Source organism: Ambystoma mexicanum, chromosome 6q (genome assembly GCF_040938575.1).
Source record: "Ambystoma mexicanum isolate Mex_15411 chromosome 6q, UKY_AmexF1_1, whole genome shotgun sequence".
NCBI classification, from domain to species: Eukaryota; Metazoa; Chordata; class Amphibia; order Caudata; family Ambystomatidae; genus Ambystoma; species Ambystoma mexicanum.
This window is the reverse complement of record NC_090937.1, coordinates 90,323,416-90,346,395: the sequence shown is the minus strand read 5'-3', so window position 1 is coordinate 90,346,395 and position 22,980 is coordinate 90,323,416. Positions and strand designations below refer to the sequence as shown.

Genomic DNA, 22,980 nt, shown 5'->3' with positions numbered 1-22,980 from the left:
GAATGTTATTGGGGCACACTTTAATTCTGATGGTGCCACATGCTATAGACGTTCTATTAAATAGGACGCAGACGCAACACCTCACCTCAGCTAGACTGACAAGATATGAGCTCATCTTGTTTGCAACCCACATCCAAATTATGAGGTGTAGCGCATTGAATCCTGCAGAATTAATGCCACTGCCCATAGCAGAAATTGGTGACAACGAATCACCACCCCATGATTGTTTAATGATCACTGAAGAAGAAACAAAGGGAAGGATTGATTTGAGCGATATCCCACAAAAAGAGCCAGATGGGGAGTTATTTTGTGATGGCTCTTGTTTTAAATTACCTGATGGCACATCAACGGCCGCATATGCAATTACTACCCTAAAGAGTGTTGTAGAAAGCAGAAGAATCCCCTACAATTCGGCGCAAGCCGCAGAAATAATAGCACTGACCCGAGCCTATGAACTCTCTGAGAATTTGAACGTGAATATTTATACTGACAGCCAGTACGCCTTTGGCGTGGTTCACAACTTTGGCCGACTTTGGGCTGAGAGGGGTTTCTTGACATCACATGGAGCCAGGATTCAGCATGGCCCTTTGATTGTGCGATTGTTGTCTGCACTCACGTTTCCAAAGCGCCTAGCTATAGTGAAGTGCGAGGCGCATAAGAAAGTAACATGTAGAGTGGGAGAGGGAAACGCATTTGCAGACAGGATTGCAAAGCAAACAGCCACAGATTTGGGGAATAAAATGATGACAGTACAGACTGAGAAAGTACCTTGTATGATAGAGAATGGAGTTGCCACAGTCAAAGAAATGCAGGCTGAGGCCACGAAAGAAGAGATTCAGGGGTGGGCTGAGGGCTCTGCTGAGTTAGATTTGGAAGGATGTTGGGTGGACAAGGAAACAAAGAACTGGATGTTGCCAAATTGTTATGTAACTGCAATGGTTATAATGGCGCATAGCCCTACCCACATTTGCGCGAAGACGATGGTACAGCATTTATCCACAGTATGGAAGAATGAGCACATAAAAAAGAATGCAGAAAGACTAGTGCAGAATTGTATTACGTGCCTGCAACAAAATGTAGGGAAGGGAACCGTGACTCCAGCAGGTAGTTTCGGCCCACCCTCTATGCCATTTGAGGTGGTCATTTTGATTTCATAGAAATGGAAAGGTGCCAGAACTACAAATATGTGTTAGTGGTAATTTGTGCATTCAGCAAGTGGGTGGAGGCATATCCTTTAAAAGACTGTACTGCCATGTCCACAGCAAAAGTAATGCTAAAGGAGTATTTCTCCCGGTTTGGGTTGCCCCGTGTCCTGTGGTCAGACAATGGCCCCCACTTTGTGGGCGCAGTAGTGCTACAGATCTGTGCAGGTCTGCAAATAGAGAAGCGATTCCACAGTTCCAGGCATCCCAGTTCTGCCGGGCTTGTGGAGAGACATAACGGAATCTTGAAGTCAAAGATAGCAAAAAATTTGCGCTGGGAGCAAGTTGAGTTGGGTGGATGTATTACCCCTAGCGCTGTTGTGTATGCGCACGTCTGTGCAGGCTAAGACTGGGCTCTCCCCCTATGAGATTATAATGGGGAGACCAGCAAATGTATGGTGCGCACCGCAGCCCTAAAGATTATGTGAGGTTGCGCATCCTATGTTAAGCACTTATTGTGGACTTTTAATACAGAAGTTGCGTTTGATTCATCAGCAGGTGCAGGAGGCGTTACCAGTACGATATACCGGATCGGGGCATTCGCTGGAGCCTGGAAGCTGGGTGTTAATTAAAAACTTTGAACGGAAGGCAGCATTAGCACCCGGGTGACGCAGCCCCTATCAAGTACTTTTGGCAATGCAGACGGCCATCCGAGTAGACGGACAGAAGGCATGGATCCACGCGACACATGCTAAAAGATTCCCAGGACTGCTGACAACTTCCGACGACCAGAAAAAGGAAACGGTCTCGGAAACGAAAGAAACTGTTGCCAGTCCAGTGCCACAGCATCAGCCTGAGCGAGAAGTGAAAGTTGAAACAAAGCGCAAACAAGAAGTGAAACTCGAAACAGAGCCTGAGGAGGCTGCCAGTAAGGGGAAAGGGCGAAAAGTGCCCCAACGTTGCCCAGCGGAAACAACATCACTGCCGAGCGACACAAACCCTGCATTGCAAACACGAGCAGAAACAACGCGTGTACCCCTTTGGCGCCCACCAGTTCCTGTGAATGCACCAAAGCCAAAGAAAGAAACTACATCATTGCCAAGGCGCTCATCGCTACCCATAATTGTGCCACAGGCTGACACTGAGCCTGATACTGGAAATGCAACGGCACTATTCACGGATCATACAATACCAGGAGTGAATCTGTATAATTTGCGGCCTCGACAGGCAAAGTGATCCACAGATCTTTGGTGCTTTTCTTTTTGCCTTTGGTTCCACTCACGGACGGAGTAGGAACCAGGGGCGTAGAGGAGAGAAGTGTGAGAATTGTGCAAGTCGGACAATTCAAGACTCACGGCTCCTCGGTGTGCTTATAAAATTACATGTGTCCTAAGATAGAGCGGGACAAGCTGGATGCACATAGTAGTCTATCAATAAAGAATTGTCCGGAAATCGTCTGAACAGTGGGAGAAAGAACAACTAATCTTGCTCGGAGTGGATAGATGATCCAGGCTGTGAAAAGGCTGGCAGAATTGAACTGTGACATTTCTCGTTGAACTTTTCTGGCATCAAGAACGAGAGACATTCGCGACGAACTTTGACAGCAAGAAGAAGGACGATGAAGAACAAGTCAAGACCGGTTTCAACTTCCTCCTGCACCCCTGCTGAAAAGCTAATAGATTTAGAGACTGTAAATTTAGGAAAAAAGCATGGTAAAAGGAATAAGGTACTGATTTGGACATTGGTCCTATGTTTTTTAAGTATGATAGTAGCAACAATAACAGCTATTACACTATGGTTCCTGGAGTACGTACACCCATTAGAAACACTTTTGCCAAAAGCAGCTACTGAAAGCCCGGTTCATGTAATCACTGGTACTTTGCCCCCAATGGAAGAGAGACAGAGAAGGATACGGCAACAATACATTGTTGCTCATCATGAACATGACCCATGCGGTTTTAAAGAAAAAAGATTGCTCGGTTTGCGCCAATTTACCACAGCACGGTGGGAAAGGGATAGGCTGATATGTACAACCGTTGCCATTGATTTATTCATGTGAAGTAACATTAAGTGCAATGTTCTTTGGGAAATGGAACAAGAGTAATACAGGTCAGCTAGATGAGACCAATATGAATGAATTTGAGGAAGTGATCATGAGACCTGTGGGTTGTTCCATATTCCAAAAAGCTCGCGTGTTTGCACTAAAACCCATGAGAAAGAATACACGAAAAATAACAAGACTAGATAGATTACATAGGCAGAATAGACCAACCCCGCCAGCAGAAAGAACATCAGTAATGACATTTCGGATGAGGGATGAATGGAACAAAGATGCTGTGCCCCCTGCCTATACAGTGGATCACAGCCCCAAAACTTCTCCCCTATGTCTACAGAAAAAGGGTTCCTATAAAGTAGGAACGTTTAGCAACTGCCTGAACACAGTGGTTTTAAAACATGAAATAGAACCTGTGTACGTAGGAGACCCTGTTTACTTTATATGTGGAGAAAAAGCATATCCATGGTTACCTAGAAACTGGGGAGGTACATGCTACCTAGGTCTACTGTTTCCAGGAGTGTTCCCCTTGGAGACAGCAGAAGTAGCCAAATGAACAAAAGGTAGAAATCAAAGGAGTAGCGAGGATGGAATGATAGCAATGGATATAGCCAAATCATTTATACTGTTCTTGTCCCAAATAGAAAATTCTTACAATATAAGAAAACTGTCTGGAATATTACAGAAAACAATAGATTCCACAACGGATATTTTATTGAATATGAAGTTAGAAGAAAAAGGAATAAGACTAATGGCACTTCAAAACAGGATGGCTCTCAATATAATATTAGTTGATTGTGGGGGAGTTTGCAAGCTCGTAAAAACTGCATGCTGTGTGTATATAGATGACTACTCCCCTACGATATTTAAAGCGATCCAGAAATTACATGTCATAAGTTCCACACTCTCTACTGAAGAAGGGGGTTGGGGGATAGGATCCTGGTTTTGGGGATTATTGCGGTCTTGGGGATGGAAGTTAATTTCGATACTAATGATGGTACTCGGGATATTCATAACATGCTGCTGTTGCATACAATGCTTACCAATAGTGTGCACTGAAATAACTGATGGATGTACTAAGGGATGTATGCACATGGTGTCGAGAGGAAAACAAACGCATGGCCGGAATAACAGAGACACTGAGGAAACAAAAACAGTAAAACAATTCATGGCGATAGACATTAATGATGAAGATGATTCAGATGTAGATACCCCAGACTTATCCTCATTAGAGGAGGATACAATGAATAAATAAGACGTTTGGCACACGGCCAAAAGTAGGGTTTGTCAATCTGGAAAAATGAATACCCTTCATTTGAATGATAGACGTAACTTGATGGCCGTGGGCCAACCATTTTATGCACCGAATTATAGAAATATAAACTGCTATGCTTGACCAACGAGCAGCCATTTTAAATGTAGCAAGAATCGCCATTTTGCTTGTTAACCATTGCTCATTGCTTTCTGTCTAAAAACTGCTTTGCAGCTTGCAATTCTTGCGGATTCTGCTTACTCTGCTGAACTGTTAACATTGTTGTCTGAAAACCACCGTGTTCTGTTCAACAACTAAAAGATGCCTCCGCACTTTCTAATTGCACATTGTTACTAGAATAGACATCGAAAATGTTATAATCGTCATACTCGTCGGATATGTCCATCGTCATCCCGAGTTCAAAGGAACTTAATAAAGAGGGGTGTTGAACATGACTTTGCTGATTGTATGATATGCATTTTGTATATATGTAACTGATGTACGTAATTCGCGCTCTTGCGTCCCTCGAGGTCTAGGAAACTCACGTCGCGGGGCGTGAGATCAGAATTGGCCAATTGATACTATCTTTTGCTTGCAATAAACCCTAGCATTGGGAATTTGAACCTCGTGTCTGGCGCATATTTTCGTGTATGGTTATTGCCTTGTTTCCATAGCACGAGGGACCCCTAGGGGCCCCTTTCAACACCATGCCAAATCTTCCTTCTGACCTATGGCCAAAGCTGGAAGCCATATTCTGGAGATCGGTGCTAGGCCTCCCTAAGTTTACGCCAGTAGAATTGATCAGACGAGAACTCAATCTTTCATCGATACAGGCATCGATAAACTGCAACAGCCTAATGCTTTATAGCAAATGCAGATTAAAGGATAGTCCGTATGTTTACAACTTGATAAATAAAGAACTGTCGTCTTCAACCTGCAACATGTTGACCAGATGGAGTGCAGAGAACGTGGCCCTATTAGCCTCAGTGGAGAGTTGTGAAGAGGAACTCATAACCAACCCTGTAAAAGTGCTAAAAAAGATTAGAGAACTTGATTGGATAACGACACTGGAAACTGCTAACAAAAATAAACTAACGACTCATCTTCGACAGAACATCAAAAAACTGGAAGTTCTTCAAAGTTACATTAAACTTTTCCCGAATTGAATGGCGCGCAATTTCTTAATGAGAATCCGGCTGAATCTGCTAGAAACAAAAGAAATATTGGGCATTAGAGGCTTAGCTTCTACAAACACCTGTTACCTTTGCAAGTCCTCTATGGCTAAAGAAACAATCTGCCATTTGCTTCTCGTATGCCCTGCGACCCGAGAGATTCGCTTTAAATATCTACATGGCACCATGTCCAACTTTTCTCTTATGGACGAAGAGGCATGCTGGCAAAAATTGATAGGAGGCGCCAGAACCTCATGGCTACTGGCGGCTGTAAACATAATGAATCATATAGTAAAAGTGATGTTTCCCTTAATACACCCAACGCCGTAACTTGTATACTTGCTACAGTGACTAGTTGATTTGACGACACAAAAAAAAATCTAAGAGATAAACTAAGGGGAAAAGAAGTTGACTCCTACTAAGATGTTTATCGGCTTTCTGTAAAAATCTGATTTGCTCTTTTGTAAAAATCTTATGATTATATACAAATAAAATTAACATGGATTCATTGTTAACAAGTACGATTCACTGTTAACTGTATAATGAGCCAAGACAAATAATGGCAGCTTGCAGAGGACACAGCACTGATATATATTGTAGCTGTTGTCAACCGTACAGAAGTCTACTATGAAAATGACAAGTGGACTTAATGTTTAGGGTGTACTCACTTTGAACAATTTCTTCAGCATCTCCAGAATAGGATTGGTCCCCAAACGGTCCACTACAATCCCATTTGTTGTCTGTAGTAGCTTTTGCCTGATAGCCCCTTTCAGCATTTCAACCAGCCTTTTCAAGAAAGTTTCTGCCAAAGATATCCACCACTTCTCTGGAGAAAGGAAACAGAAGTAAGGGGTTTAAAGCCTTAACAAGCAACAAACCTAAGTATTTGATAACATGCTTGATTACAAAACATTGGTTGTGTAACCCCACATCGTTATGGGGTCACTTATGGCCTCTTCATGGTGGTAAAATACACATCAAGCCTAACACTCTGCCATCATCTTGTTGTAAAACATGCTTCATTATGTTTATGACATGAACAAAATTTGAACGGGATATATAAATGCAAAAAGCAAATATGAACGCTTTATAGTGCAAATTTACATCAGTAGGGGCTTACTGTAATACATCAAACATTAAAAATATTGTACACACAAAATATATGAATAAAATACAGAGAAACCTACAAATTACCGGATTGGCTATTTGGCCACAAATGGCCTACGTTGGCACTGTTCCTGAAGGGGGGGAGGGGGTGGACTTTATGAAGAGAATGCTACACAATCCTGTAACCTTCAGGAGACAACTAGACACAAGCACCTTATAACTCATGCTCACGAATATTCCCCGTCTTCAGGCTCGGAACCCTCAGTAACAAAAAAAACAGTTTAGCTTTAAGCTAAATACTGCATGCCACTTCTATACCCTATTACTGCCCCAACCAATAACATCCATCCTCCTTAGCTCCACCCCTGGTGGCCATCTTAAGATTTGGTCATGCATGTAAAATGGCATTAGGAACCAAGAAGAGTCAAGAGGGGAAGGAGGGAGCGTTTGCGTGTAAATCCATGTAAGACCCATGCTGGAGAACAAGAGTTACATGTAAGTAACTTGTTCCTTTTCCAGCATGGGGGCTTACATGGATTCTCATGCTCATGAATATGATTACACAGCAGTACACTTACACAACCACGGGAGGTGGCCAAGGCTAAACAGAAGCAATGCACTTAGCTCTGGAACAGACTCACCTCATGCAAACAGGTTGCAGAGCACCGCTTGACCAACAGGAAACTCCTCCCTGGAATCCTTGTTGAAATAGTAGTCTCGTAAAGGTGTTGGTAGACCATCACGTACCAGCTCTGCAGACCAGCAGGAGAACACCAGAGAGGAAGGCTTTCATCAACGCAATAGCTCTGGTGGAGTGGGCTCTTGGCCAGCATGGTAACGTCCAGTTGGCCAACTGATGGCAATGAATTCTAGAGCCCGAAAGCCACCTGGGAATGGAAGTCTTGGACAGGGCCTTCCCATGTCCCACTGGTCCAAAGTTGACGAAAAGTTGAGAAGTCTTTTGAATGTCCTTTGTGTGTGCAACATAGAACTTTACAGAATGCGCAACATCCAGTGAATGCAAAGATCTTTCAGCAGGTGAAGAAGAGTTTGCAAAGAAAACTGGTAGAACCTCAGGCTCGTTCAAGTGAAAATCTGACGAGACCTTTAACATAAAGGAAGGATGAGTTTGTAGAACTACTTTAGCTAAGTGGCACAACAAATACGGAGGTTTACAAAAGAGAGCTTCTATTTCCCCAACCCGCATGGCAGATGTGATAGCCACCAGGAAGGTGATCTTCCAAGACAGAAACTTCAAGGAGCCCCGATGCATAGGTTCAAACGGGGGCCCCATCAGTTTCGACAGAACCACATTCAGTTCCTATGCAACGGGCAGGGACCTTCACTGGATGGAACGTTCTGAAGAGGCCCTTGAGGAACTCCTTAACTAGCCTGTTCGACCAGAGGGAGAGTTTGCCAAAAGCACGGGTGTACCAGCAAATGGCAGCCAAGTGTACCTTGATAGATGCATGGTTAAGACCAGACTTGGCCAGTGAGAGCAAGTAAGGAAGAAGCTGTGGCTCCGTTATGCACAGCAGAGACATCTTCTGTGACTGGAACCACACTGTAAAGTGCTTCCACTTGTGCTTGTAGCAAGTAAGAGTAGATGGAGCCCTGCCCCTGGCTAGAATGTCCTTGCATTTCGAAGACAGAGAGAGTGTCCAATTTCTAGGGCTGTGGCGTCCAGGCCGCCAGGCTCAGAGATGCTGGGTCGTGGTGCAGGAGCTACCCTCCCTCTCTAGAGATTAGATCTGGAAGAGGAGGCAGTTTGATGGCTGGAACCACAGAAAGATGGACATGGTCTGAATACCAGATCTGCCTGGGCCACGCTGGTGCAATGAGGATCATCTTGCAATGATATCGTCTGAGTGTTTTGATCACTCGTATCAACAGAGGAATCAACGAGAAAGAGTACAGGAAGAGGCCCTTCCAAGGGAATGAGAAGTTGTCTCCCAGACTCCTAGTTTGAGGATACCTACTGGCAAACCTTTGGCATTTGGTGTTGGCTGCTGTCGCAAAGAGGTGAACTTGAGAGTGACCCCACTCATTGAAGAGACGAGACACTTGCGCTTGCTGGAGTTGCCACACATGACAGGACCACACCTCCCTGCTGAGAAAGTCAGTGATGGTGTTTTGAACGCCCGCTAGGTGAAATGGGACGAGAAACATCCATTGAGCAATGGCCTAGAGCCACAGATTCTGCGTCTCCAGAGAGGAACGGGGGAGCCCGTCCCGCCCTGCTTCCTGATGTAAAACACGATGGTGGTGTTGTCCGTGAAGACTCGTACCACCTTTCCCTTGAGCTTAGGCCGAAAAGGCCGGAGTGCCCAGAAAACTGCCCGTAGTTCCAGGATGTTGCTGGGCATCTCCTTTTCCTCCGGAAGCCAGAGGCCTCTGGCATAAGATTGGCCTGTGTGGCTGCCCAACTTCCATAGAGGCAATGGTCGTGACTGTCTCCTGATGCTCAGGGATCGGAAAAGGAGCACCCAGCAAGAGATGAGGACCATCAGTGCAGGGCCTGACGGAATGGCCGATTGAGAGCGATCTTGTTGGTCCATGAGCCCGTGACCTGCTTCCATCTGGTGTCCAGAAATTCCTGAAATGGTCTCATCTGCAGCCTGCAATGAGGAGCCAGATGAATTCAAGGGACATCATCCACAAGTGGGACTTGATGGACCATACTGGCGCAATCTTGGCCGACGACAGCCATTGAACCTTCCCCAGGATGGCCTTTATCCTGTCTTCTAACAGTGTTGCCAGACACGTGACTGTGTTGAGGCAGGAACCCCAAAAAAGTGCATCCCAAGTCAGCACTGTGCAGGTTTTGGGATAATGTATGGAGAATCCCAGAGAGGTTAGGGTCTGGATAATTTCCACTGTATGCCATACGGCCAGGTCGTGAGAGCGACACGTCTTAAATCCAGGATGGGTCTCTACCCTCCGGACTTCTTCAGAACTAGAAAGTATCTAGAGCACACTCCCGAGCCCTGGAGTCACAGAGGGACAGTTTCTATTTCCCCCTTTCCACAACACGGCCTGGACTTCCTTGACGAGTTGGGCTACATGCTGCTCCTGCCTTGAGATGGGAGGGATGCAAGGGCATTTGCTTTGAAACTCCAATGTGTGACCATGTCGGAGGATATTGAGCACCCATTTGTCCGTGAAGATGTTTAACCACAGTTGGAAAAATTGAGACAGCCGGCCTCCCACCAGGGTGAGAAATAGGGGGCATGGTACCTGGCCAGGACAGGCTTCTTTGGCTGCTAGCGTCCTAGCAGTTGGGGTGCAACAACGTTGTGCACCTCCCAGGTAGTTTTGCGAATGTCTTCTATACGCTTCCTGCATGGAGGATTGAGAGGGTTGATGGTAGGCCGGACTGGGAACCATAGAGGTTCTGGGAACCCTTCCTTTAGACAAGTGAAAGGACTCCTTCCTGAGCTCAAGGGTGCCCAAAAAATGGGCGTCTCCGTGTCTGTCTTGATCACTAGGAGACTCTCGTCCACTGCCTTGCCAAAAAGGTTGTCCCTGTCAAATGGCATGTCCACCTCCTTAGCTTAAAACTCTGGGCAGAAGCTAGTTGCTTTAAACTTGCCTTTTCCTCGAAAAGCCACTCAGTTCCTCATTCGCTGGAACCCAGAGTCTGCGATGTCAAGGGAAACTAGCATGGACGGAGACCGCCACGCCTTTGAGGAAGATGGCCACTGCGTCTGGCTTTTTTCCCATCCGGGAGGAAGTCGAGTATGGGGCCCAGCTTGTACCAAAGCTCTCTGTCGTAACGCGAAAGAACGGCTAAGGTGTTGGCAGCTTTGAGAGTGGACGCTGCAGTGGTAGTGATGCGTTTACCTGCAGCATCTCATTTCTTTCCCTCTTGATATGGCGGGATGGTACAAGATGAAGACAGGTTTGCCGGCCTTTTCCTTGCTGCAGCGGAGACCAGAGAGTCTGGTGTAAGAAGGGACCTGTGGCGCTTGGGTGCAGTATCTGGGACCCTGTATTTCTTCTCCAAACGCTCCTTCTTGGGAGGGGCACAGTCGGGGTTTCTCCTCACCACCAAGCCTTCCTCACAGACGTCGTCCAACAGAGGAACAGATACGGTCGTCTTCCTGGAGGACTCACTGTGATGAAAGAAAAAAACCTCACTTCTTTTTCTCCTCAGGGGTGAGGTTAAACAGCTTTGCAGCCAAAGACATTGCAGAAAAAGATCTAATCTCATCCGGAGGGGAGTCTCCAGTCGGCAAGTCTGAGTCAGGCAACCCGGCATCAACAGGGGCATGGTCGTCGTACTCATCCGTCCCCTGAGTACCATCCTTATCTGGACCTGTGTCAGTATTGGTATCCTGGTATCCTGAAAAGGGGAGCATGGAACAGGTGGCTGCTGAGGAACAGTAGGGATTGGAGGTGGCGGCAGCTTGCAAGGCCGGTGAGGCCTGGGAGGGTTTCCTGCCAAAGCTGGGCTTGGACCCACTGGAGCGCTGGAAACCACAGGTGGAAGTCGATTCTGAATCTCGGAGACCAAGTTTTGGAGAGTGGTCAAAAAGTCTATGGACACATCCCTGGGAGCAGCAGGAACCTGTATTGGGACATGAGGCTAAGTTCTCGTGGGATGAGGTGGTCGTGTATCTTGCAGAGTTGGTTATGCATCAGGGCCACCCTGACCACCTTCCTCTGAAAAAACACCCACCAGGAAGTCATCATCTGACAGAGTGGATATATGAAGTGAGGGAGCAGGGGGTGACACCCTGGGAGGCTGCCCTAGAGACAAGTCGTGGAGTGGCGCAGCCCTGGTGGGCCTAGGAAGAAAATAGAGTGCAGGAGGCAACTGTTTCCCTATACTGGAACCCCCAGGGAAGGAGTCAACCACCGGTGCTCCAGTTGATGTCAAAGTGGGCGGCGCAGCCTCAGTCACGGCTGACAGAGGCCTTGGAGGCAGGGTCACTTGGAAGCGGACGTTGTCACAGTGGAAACTTTAACAGTCGTCATGGAGGCCGTCAACAGGATGGATCCTAGCACTGCCTGTCTGGTGGACGATGTCATCGACGGGTCTTCATAGCCGAAGTCAACGATGGTTTGACCATTGACGAAGTCGTCAACGAGGACTTGGATCACAAAGTCTTGCATTTCGTCGAAGGGCCTGGCCAGTCGATGGCAACAAGGCTGACGATCACTGACCTACCGATAAAGGGATCATCTTTGAATTCGTAGTAGACCCTGTTGATGGAGACGCTGTAGCGCTCATTGAAGGAAAAGTCAGAGCATGGGATGACTTTGCCTTTTTTGGTACCTTGCCAGAGGGATGACACTCTTTGGGTCTGCTTGGTCTGAAAGAGGCATGACTGCGCACAGAAGCTGAGTCAGAGGCCCTAACTTCATCAATCCATGCCACCAACCTTCTATAACTATCTCTCTGTGTCTTGGAGGAGAAGGACTGGCAAATTGAACATCCCTCTGCATCGTGGTCTGGATGAAGGCAGTAGATGCATTTCTGATGGCAATGAAGTTCTTTATGCTGCATTTCCAGCAGGCCCTGAAGAGGCTCTTCTTTGATGCCTTCTGCCATACCTTGTGTACTCTGGGACAACGGCTCCACCCGACCCGACGACACCCAGAACCACTTCCAGCAATGTAAACAATTCTGAAACAATTTTATGCAAAAATAGGCAAAATTGAGTCAAGATCTTGAAGAGCAAAACTCAAGGACTCTCAGCATGTGCGATAAAAATCATCTAAAGATGGCCACTAGGGGTGGAGCTAAGGAGGACGGATGTCATTGGTTGGGGCAGTATGACCCAAAGAGACAGCAAATGGCTATACAAGCGACATGCCATTTTTAACTTAAAGCTAAACTGTTTTTCGTTACCGAAGATTCCCAGCCTGATGACTGGCAATATTCATGAGCATGTGAATCCATGTAAAACCCCATGCAGAAGAAATATATAAGCCTGCCAAAACGTGACTGTGCTTGTGGGTAAGACTGCTGCCCCTTAGCAAACTTGTCACCCGCCATAGACCGTCTTAGGCCTATTTTGCCACCCAGTAGTGGACCCATGAAGTGGATAGCGCTCCAAAAGTGGACAGTGATGAGAAGAGGATCTGATTTAAAGAAAAAGAAGATGCAGGCTGTTCAAGGACTGAGCACACTCCTGCAGTGGTCCCCGGTGAAGAAATAGACAAGGAGCCCACTCCCGGGCACCCCATGGCAAGAGGAGACTAGAAAGCCCAGTGTGCTTAAGTTCCTGGGTGCTGTGGAATATCGCGGCCTGACTGAAGAGCCATGGCCACTGTGAATGCACTCTCTGTTTATGCTTTGGGCCTCATGCCCTTTATGCTGCTTACCAACCAGAGGAAAATGAGACTGCCGCCTGTTACGTGTGTCAACTTGCAGACAATAAAAATGAAGGACACCTAGACCAATGGCTCGGAGTTCAAGACTTTTATCAGGGACCGTATACAAGGGTGGGACAGCTTAACTATGAACTGAATTGCGCCAGAGAAACAAGGAAACTTGGGCTGGAATTCTCCCAAAAACGTGTCTCTTACGTAGTCCATTCCACTCTCAGGGTGAGTGGTTAGGCTTTCCAACCTCTGCCATCACAGATTCAGAGTCCCTGAGATGCTACCTCATTCCTCTCTGATAGTGTTACCCAAACACGTTGTCTGCTGCTTTGAGCACAGTTGTGGGCTTTCCAAGGTCCCATACTGCCGGACTAAAGCAATCTCTGATGTTATGCAGGACTTATTTTGTACAAATGAAGTAGGGGTTCAACCAGGAGAAGAGGCAGAGGTTTTTTTAATCATACAAACCTTCATGCAGGATTCTTATTGCTTCTTAGCTGTTAGGCAAGATTTGGTACAGTACCCTTTGGGTGCACTACAACAACCTTGACCTCCTGGCAATAGGAACCCAACCATTGGTATAGGTCTGTACTACACAGGTTGGTAGTGTGGCTGAGCAGCCAAGCTTATCTCAGGAGGGGTCAACGTGAGCAGTAGGGTGGTTACACAGAGATTCACGGTGACAAGTATCCAAATAAACACTTACACTCAAGGTTTCTTGATTAAACAATTATCAATGTATTTAACAGTCAGTTTGAATAAGCCTTCTTCAAAAGGGGCAATATAACAGTAACACACAAATACACTCCGAAATACACATGCTTAGTTCCTACAAATCAGCAAGTACCCATTTGGGATGGCACACAGACACTTCCTACACCCTCAGGTGACTTAAATAGCTGGGACAATGTGGACATTAATATATCACTGGTACCTTTGGAGCAATACTGGGATTGGTGTCAAAGAATAGGGTTATAGAATAAAGCAAGAGATCACACAAATATTCTGAAGCAGGTAAGTTCTTTTGAACCCCCAATGCAAAGTACGTTAACCCCTTCCTGAAGGGAAAGTTAAAGCACAATGTCAGAGGTAAGAAGAGTTATTCAGGGAGCCACGCCCGCCAATGTCAATTGGGCAAAATTCTAGGTGAGCTGAAACACTTCTTGTAGGTAAGTAAAAGTCTTGCACAATGTTTTAGAAGTCTTTGTAGAAAAAGTAGAATCAATGTAGGGCCACAAGCTGTTTAGGCTTATGAGGGGTAAACCTGTAAGCAACTCTACAATAGAAACCAATACAAGTCTCATCTGAGAACAAGTAAGGCTACACAACAAGGGGTAAGTCCCTTGGTCTACAGTACCTATGGTTAGAAGAAATGGTTCCAGCTGGCTTCTGTTCCTGTGCAGCTCTGCAGATCCTGTTGTTCCTGGGCCTAAGTCGTGGGGACAAGATGGAGGACTTCTGGGGACTCCTGCACTGCAATGGGACGGTCAGCAGCAGCAAATGGCAAACTTTAATTCAGCTGTACTTCGCAGTTTCAACTCCTCGCGTCTCAGCAAATAGCACCACTGTGGTTCTCAGCTACCACTTTGGACTTTCCTCGCATCTGGGGTCCAGCACTCTGTTTAGGTGGCTCAGTCTTGGTTAGGCCTGCTTTCTGTGTGTCCAGAGGATCTTCCTGGAGCTCGGGTCTGACTTATAAGTGATGCACTCAATCTGGTGTTCCTCTCCCTGGCCCTTCGGTTCCAACAGCAGCAGCAGTGGAAGTACAGCCAGCTTCGAGAGGATGTCCAAACAAGTTCACTTTGGAGTTGATTGGTCCCACCAACTCAAGGGTAGAAGTTGTCCTTGCAGGGCTACTCTAGTCGAGGCAATGTCGGAGCTTCAGCACAGCAGCAGGGCTTCACCGGGCAAACCAACGATCCAGGAGTTGTAGCAGGAGTCTCTTCCAAGTTCTTCTTCAGATTCCCTCGTCCAATGGTCGACTCTGCCTTCCAGGCCAAAAAGCCTTGCCTTTTATGCAGGTTTCTCCCGTTCATTCCAGCCTAGCTGTCAATCAAACAGCAGGGGGTGGCTGTCCTTGCCGGACAGCCAGCCAAGCCATCACCTTTGGGTGCATTCCTGTAACCACAGGCAGTTTCGGCACCTCCCTCACTTCCTGCCTCTGCCAGACACTCTGGAGCCATAGGCGGTCTTCAATCATCAATCATGCCAAAGACAAAATGAACAAAGGGACCAAACCTGGTTTGGCGTGCAGAGTAAATCTCAAGAAGGACATTTCCAGCAACAAATGGCGAAAAAAGAAAATGGAGCCATTTTGACAAAATGGGCACCTATGCGTGCCTTACTGCTGCTGCGAACGCAGCCCGCAGTAAAAACACACAACGGTAAATAAAAGTAAACCACTGCCACCAGCTATTAATTGTAGAACGGGTAACATAAAATTATTACATGAGAAACTAGACAAAGGGGATACTAAGTAAACCCTCCAGCACCCTATTGTAAGATAGTGTGTGCTGGGTCTAGAAAGATACACATGTAAGTAAAGTCAATTTCACTTCACTTCACTTCAGACCACAACATAGGACTGAAACAGCGTTAATTGATCTAAAGACACAAATCGATGAGTTGAAGGACAGTGGTAAAACAGCTATGCTACTCCGCCTCGACCTTTCGGATCACGCAGAGTTATGCAAACACCTAGCCTCTGCTGCACACTTCTCGAGTGATGCCATAGCCTGGGTTCAATCCTTCCTAGCCAACCGCACGATGAGAGTCTTCTCCCCGTCAGCAGACCCAATCCAAATTACCTGTGGTGTCCCACAAGGTTCATGCGTCTCACCGACTATGTATAACATCTTTACTAAGCCACTCTTTGATAAACCTTACCGACTGGGTGTCACATACACGAATTATGCCGACGACACTCAGATCCTCATTCCCCTCTCGGGAAACTTTGTTGAAGACATGGCTCTGGTAAACAAGATATACCTCTACATTCAGGCATGGATGGCCTCACATGGACTCTGCCTAAATGATGACAAAACTGAGATCTTGATCTTGGGCTCTGACTCCAACCTAAAAAATCTTAGCCCCAACTACCACTCATTTACCATTGATGGTAACGTAATTAAAGTAGTTACTCAGGTAAAAACACTAGGTTTTTACTTGGATTCTACACTATCACTAAAAAAACAAGTTAGCTCCTTGGCCTCATCTACAGCTTGTACTTGTAAATTAATAAGGGCCTGCAGACCCTTTCTATCTAAAGCCAGCTGTATCACACTCGCTAATGCATTAATAATGTCTAAACTAGACTATTGCAATGCTCTGTATGCTGGCGCTAACAAAAATACCATCAACAAAATTCAAATATTACAAAATAACGCTCTGAGAGCTGCACTAAATATACCACATAGAGATCAAATCTCTAAGTCCAGAAGAGACCAGTAATGGGTAAAAATCAGCGACAGGATACGACTCATAATGGCATCCCTCACCCACAAATGCCTTAAGAACGCCTCTCCCCCTATCTTTCTGCCAGACTTACCAGAAAAATCCCAACGCACCACACTAGGGCCTCTAACCACCTCTGTCTAGAAACCCCTAGATTTAGACTCTCCAAAGCGGGCAGAACTAGCTTCCCTGTCAAAGCGGCTACCTCCTGGAATGCCCTGCCCACTTCCCTCAGAGTGGAACAACCATACTCGAGCTTTAGACGGAACTTGTTGAACTGGCTGTGAACTAGCGACTTCTAGATACTGCTCACCACCTGGACCGGCGCCCCTTGCATCAACATGTGAGATCATAGGTGGCCATTGCCTTCATCTGTTCCTATCAATGCAACTCTGATTGTGTGTGTATACCCCTCCAAACTGTATGTAATACATATGTTTATGTCCTCATGTACCTATACCTATATTCATGTACCTGTTTTTCTGTAACTAAGCTTCAAGTATCCTTGTAATTGCTGCGCCCAGCTACCTAAGGGATTGGTGCGCATTACCAAATAAATAAACAAACCAACAAACTGCTCTTGGAAACAGTAGTTATCCAAGAGAAAGGTATTTAAACCCTTTGGGAAATCTGAAAGACTTCCCTGTGCCACTGCACTGAAGGTGCTGTATGCCACAATGTAAAAAGATGATGCCTATGGAGTTTGTCAGGCTCTACAACCAAAAGAAACACAGCGTTCAAATCACAGAAAAAAAACATGAGAGAGAGGGAAAAAGGTGTCACTCTCTCCGGGTAAAAAATTACAAGTCCTAGAGTCCAGCAAAAGTGGTGGGTGTCTCAAGGTAGAGAGGAATTAGCACATGATGTCTGAGAATTTTTCCTAACACCCCCACCCAAACCCCCCCAGAGTAAGGGACAGCAGGATTTAAACCACCCCTGGATGGATCTCCTTACTCCAGTCGGTCATACTTTCTGGAGAGACCATCAGCATTTTGGTGATTACACCCTGACCTGTGTTCTATGGTACAATCAAACCCCTGAAGGCTGATAGACCATCTTGCAATTTTGGATTTCCCCTTCTGACTTAACCATCTCAAGGGTTGGTGGTATGCATGAATAACAAAAGTAGATCCATACAAGTATGGTCTAAACTGCTTCAAAGACCACACACTGGCAAAACATTCACGTTCTATGGTTGCCCACCTTGTTTCAGGGTCCTTCAGTTTCCTACTGATGAAGCAGATAGGGTGTTCCCTGCCTTTCTTATCCAGCTGACTCAGAACTTCACCTATTCCTGTATGTGAAGCATCAGTTTGTACAATAAAGGATTGGTTGTAGTCAGGAGCTCTTAAGACTGGAGCTTGACAAAGGGCTTTCTAAAGTCCTTCAAATGCCTTAGTGCACTCCTCATTCCACCTGACCTTCTTGGGGAATGTGGGTGAGGAGATCGCATTCAAGGGAGAAGCTATGGTCCCATAGTTCTCAATGAAGTTCCTATAGTAACCTGTGAGACAGAGAAAGGCTCTCACTTTGAAAGGGGCCCCTAGGGGTCCCTCGTGCTATGGAAACAAGGCAATAACCATACACAAAAAGATGCGCTAGACACAAGGTTCAAATTCCCATTGCTAGGGTTTATTGCAAGCAAAAGATAGTAACAATTGGCCAATTCTGATCTCACACCCCGCAACGTAAGTTTCCTAGACCTCGAGGGACGCAAGAGAGCGAATTACGTACATCAGTTACATATATATCAATTTCATGTCATACAATCAGCAAAGTCATGTTCAACACCCCTCTTTATTAAGTTCCTTTGAACTCGGGATGACGATGGACATATCCGACGAGTATGACGATTATAATGCTTTCGATGTCTATTCTAGTAACAATGTGCAATTAGAAAGTGCGGAGGCATCTTTTAGAACACGGTGGTTCTGTTCTTGGAAGCAAGCTGCACACGGGGGAAGAGCCACATTCCAAGCTTTGCTATCTATGAGGTACTATTCGTGTCCTGGGAGCCGACACGTTCTAAAGGGTTTTGCGAAGGGGGGCCGTAAGTAAAGCATAATTCAAGCCTTTAACTGTATTATTCTAACATATTCTACCATCGTACGAGACTGGCTGGCAGCTGTGAAGTGATTAAATGCCCTGCAGCTTTCTCCCAAGGCTACAGAGAGGGAGCGTGGGCATTCCTCTCTGGGCTACTCATGAGGAGTTTCAGCGAACTCTTCAGTCCCGCGACCTTGTCCTTTCATATTCAGACAACAATGTTAACAGTTGAGCAGAGTAAGCAGAATCCGCAAGAATTGTAAACTGCAAAGCAGTTTTTAGACAGAAGGCAATGAGCAATGGTTAACAAGCAAAATGGCGATTCTTGCTACATTTAAAATGGCCGCTCGTCGGTCAAGCATAGCAGTTTATATTTCTATAATTCGGTGCATAAAACGGTTGGCCCACGGCCATCAAGTTACGTCTATCATTCAAATGAAGGGTATTCATTTTTCCAGATTGACAAACCCTCCTTTTGGCCGTGTGCCAAACGTCTTATTTATTCATTGTATCCTCCTCTACTGAGGATAAGTCTGGGGTATCTACATCTGAATCATCTCCATCATTAATTGTCTATTGCCATGAATTGTTTTACTATTTTTGTTTCCTCAGTGTCTCTGTTATTCCTGCCATGCGTTTGTTTTCCTCTCAACACCATGTGCATACATCCCTTAGTACATCCATCAGTTATTTCAGTGCACACTATTGGTAAGCATTGTATGCAACAGCAGCATGTTATGAATATCCCGAGTACCATCATTAGTATCGAAATTAACTTCCATCCCCAAGACCGCAATAATCCCCAAAACCAGGATCCTATCCCCCAACCCCCTTCTTCAGTAGAGAGTGTGGAACTTATGACATTTAATTTCCGGATCGCTTTAAAATCACAGGGGAGTAGTCATCTATATACACACAGCACGCAGTTTTTACGAGCTTGCAAACTCCCCCACGATCAACTAATATTATATCGAGAGCCATCCTGTTTTGAAGTGCCATTAGTCTTATTCCTTTTTCTTCTAATGTCATATTCAATAAAATATCCGTTGTGGAATCTATTGTTTTTTGTAATATTCCCGACAGTTTTCTTATATTGTAAGAATTTTCTATTTGAAACAAGAACGGTATAAATGATTTGGCTATATCCATTGCTATCATTCCATCCTCACTACTCCTTTGAGTTCTACCTTTTGGTCGTTTCGCTACTTCTGCTGTCTCCAAGAGGAACACTCCTGGAAACAGTAGACCTAGGTAGCATGTACCTCCCCAGTTTCTAGGTAACCATGGATATGCTTTTTCTCCACATATAAAATAAACAGGGTCTCCCACGTACACGGGTTCTATTTCATGTTCTAAAACCACTGTGTTCAGGCAGTTGCTAAACATTCCTACTTTATAGGAACCCTTTTTTTGTAGACATAGGGGAGCAGTTTTGGGGCTGTGATCCACTTTATAGGCAGGGGGCACAGCATCTTTGTTCCATTCATCCCTCATCCAAAATGTCATTACTGATGTTCTTTCTGCTGGCGGGGTTGGTCTATTCTGCCTATGTAATCTATCTAGGCTTGTTATTTTTCGTGTATTTTTTCTCATGGGTTCTAGTGCAAACACGTGAGCTTTTTGGAATATGGAACAACCCACAGGTCTCATGATTACTTCCTCAAATTCATTCACATTGGTCTCATCTAGCTGACCCGTATTACTCTTGTTCCATTTCCCAAAGAACATTGCACTTAATGTTACTTCACATGAATAAATCAATGGCAATGGTTGTACATACCAGCCTATCCCTTTCCCTCCATGCTGCGGTAAATGGGCGCAAACCCAGCAGGCTTTTTTCTTTAAAACCGCATGGGTGACGTTCATGATGAGCAACAATGTATTGTTGCCGTATCCTTCTCTATGTCTCTCTTCCATTGGGGGCAAAGTACCAGTGATTACATGAACCGGGCTTTCAGTAGCTGCTTTTGGCAAAAGTGTTTCTAATGGGTGTACGTACTCCAGGAACCATAGTGTAATAGCTGTTATTGTTGCTACTATCATACTTAAAAAACATAGGACCAATGTCCAAATCAGTACCTTATTCCTTTTACCATGCTTTCTTCCTAAATTTACAGTCTCTAAATCTATTATCTTTTCAGCAGGGGTGCAGGAGGAAGCTGAAACCGGTCTTGACTTGTTCTTCATCGTCCTTCTTCTTGCTGGCAAAGTTCGTCGTGAATGTCTCTCGTTCTTGATGCTAGAAAAGTTCAACGAAAAATGTCACAGTTCAATTCTGCCAGCCTTTTCACAGCCTGGATCATTTATCCACTCCGAGCAAGATTAGTTGTTCTTTCTCCCACTGCTCAAACTATTTCCGGACAGTTCTTTATTGATAGAGTACTATGTGCATCGAGCTTGTCCCGCTCTGGTTTAGGACACATGTACTCTATCAGCCTTAGTACTTATGTGCGTCCAGCTTGTCCTGCTCTGGCTCCTGACACATGTACTTTTATAAGCGCACCGAGGAGCCGTGAGTCTTGAATTGTCCGACTTGCACAATTCTCACACTTCTCTCCTCTACGCCCCTGGTTCCTACTCCGTCCGTGAGTAGAACCAAAGGCAAAAAGAAAAGCACCAAAGATCTGTGGATCACTTTGCCTGTCGAGGCCGCAAATTATACCGATTCACTCCTGGTATTGTATGATCCGTGAATAGTGCCGTTGCATTTCCAGTATCAGGCTCAGTGTCAGCCTGTGGCACAATGATGGGCAGCGATGAGCGTTGTGGCAATGATGTAGTTTCTTTCTTTGGCTTTTGGTGCATTCGCGGGAACTGGTGGGCGCCAAAGGGGTACACGCGTTGTTTCTGCTTGTGTTTGAAATGCAAGGTTTGTGTCGCTCGGCAGTGATGTTGTTTCCGCTGAGCAACGTTGGGGCACTTTTCGCCCTTTCCCCTTACTGGCAGCCTCCTCAGGCTCTGTTTCGAGTTTCACTCACTTCTCGTTTTCTCTTTGTTTCACCTTTCACTTCTCGCTCAGGCTGATGCTGTGGCACTGGACTGGCAGCAGTTTCTTTCGTTACCGAGACCGCTTCCTTTCTCTGGTCGTCGGAAGTTGTCAGCAGTCCTGGGAATCTTTTGGCATGTGTCGCATGGATACATGCCTTCCGTCCGTCCACTCAGATGGCCGTCTGTGTTGCCAAAAGTACTTGATAGGGGCCGCGCCACCTGGGTGCTAATGCTGTTTTCCGTTCAAAGTTTTTGATTAACACCCAGCTTCCAGGCTCCAGTGAGTGCCCGGTCCGGTATATCGCATTGGCAACACCTCCTGCACCTGCTGATGAATCAAACGCAACTTTTGTATTAAAAGTCCATAATAAGTGCTTAACATAGGGTGCTCGACCTCACATAATCTTTTGGGCTGCGGTGCGCACCATACATTTGCTGGTCTCCCCATTATAATCTCATAGGGGGAGAGCCTAGACTTAGCCTGCACAGACGTGCGCATACACAACAGCGCTAGGGGTAATGCATCCACCCAACTCAACTTGCTCCCAGCGGAAATTTTTGCTATCTTTGACTTCAAGATTCTGTTGTGTCTCTCCACAAGCCCGGCAGAACTGGGATGCCTGGAACTGTGGAATCGCTTCTCTATTTGCAGACCTGCACAGATCTGTAGCACTACTGCACCCACAAAGTGGAGGCCGTTGTCTGACCACAGGACACGGGGCAACCCAAACCGGGAGAAATACTCCTTTAGCATTACTTTTGCTGTGGACATGGCAGTACAGTCTTTTAAAGGATATGCCTCCACCCACTTGCTGAATGCACAGATTACCACTAACACATACTTGTAGTTCTGGCACCTTTCCATTTCTATGAAATCAAAATGGACCACCTCAAACGGCATAGAGGGTGGGCCGAAACTACCTGCTGGAGTCACGGTTCACTTCCCTACATTGTGTTGCAGGCATGTAATACCATTCTGCACTAGCCTTTCTGCATTCTTTTTTATGTGCTCTTTCTTGCATACTGTGGGTAGGACTATGTGCCATTATAACCATTGCAGTTACGTAACAATTTGGCAACATCCAGTTCTTTGTTTCCTTGTCCACCCAACATCCTTCCAAATCTAACTCAGCAGAGCCCTCAGCCCACCCCTGAATCTCTTCGGTCGTGGCCTCAGCCTGCATTTCTTTGACTGTGGCAACTCCATTCTCTATCATACAAGGTACTTCCTCAGTCTGTACTGTCATCATTTTATTCCCCTAATCTGTGGCTGTTTGCTTCGCAATCCTGTCTGCAAACGCGTTTCCCTCTCCCACTCTACATGTTACTTTCTTATGTGCCTCGCACTTCACTATAGCTAGGCGATTTGGAAACGTGAGCGCAGACAACAATCGCACAATCAAAGGGCCATGCTGAATCCTGGCTCCATGTGAT

At 45.8% G+C, this 22,980-nt stretch overlaps 1 protein-coding gene across 1 annotated transcript in view; it reads right to left on the bottom strand.

Annotated features, from left to right (window-relative positions):
* Window positions 1-22,980, bottom strand: part of LOC138515798 (probable E3 ubiquitin-protein ligase HERC6) — a 2,700,520-nt gene that overhangs the window by 1,251,235 nt on the left and 1,426,305 nt on the right. Inside the window, exon 13 of the mRNA XM_069630524.1 lies at window positions 6,288-6,445. Coding sequence (XP_069486625.1) covers window positions 6,288-6,445 — 158 coding nt within the window. The remainder of the gene's footprint in view (window positions 1-6,287; window positions 6,446-22,980) is intronic.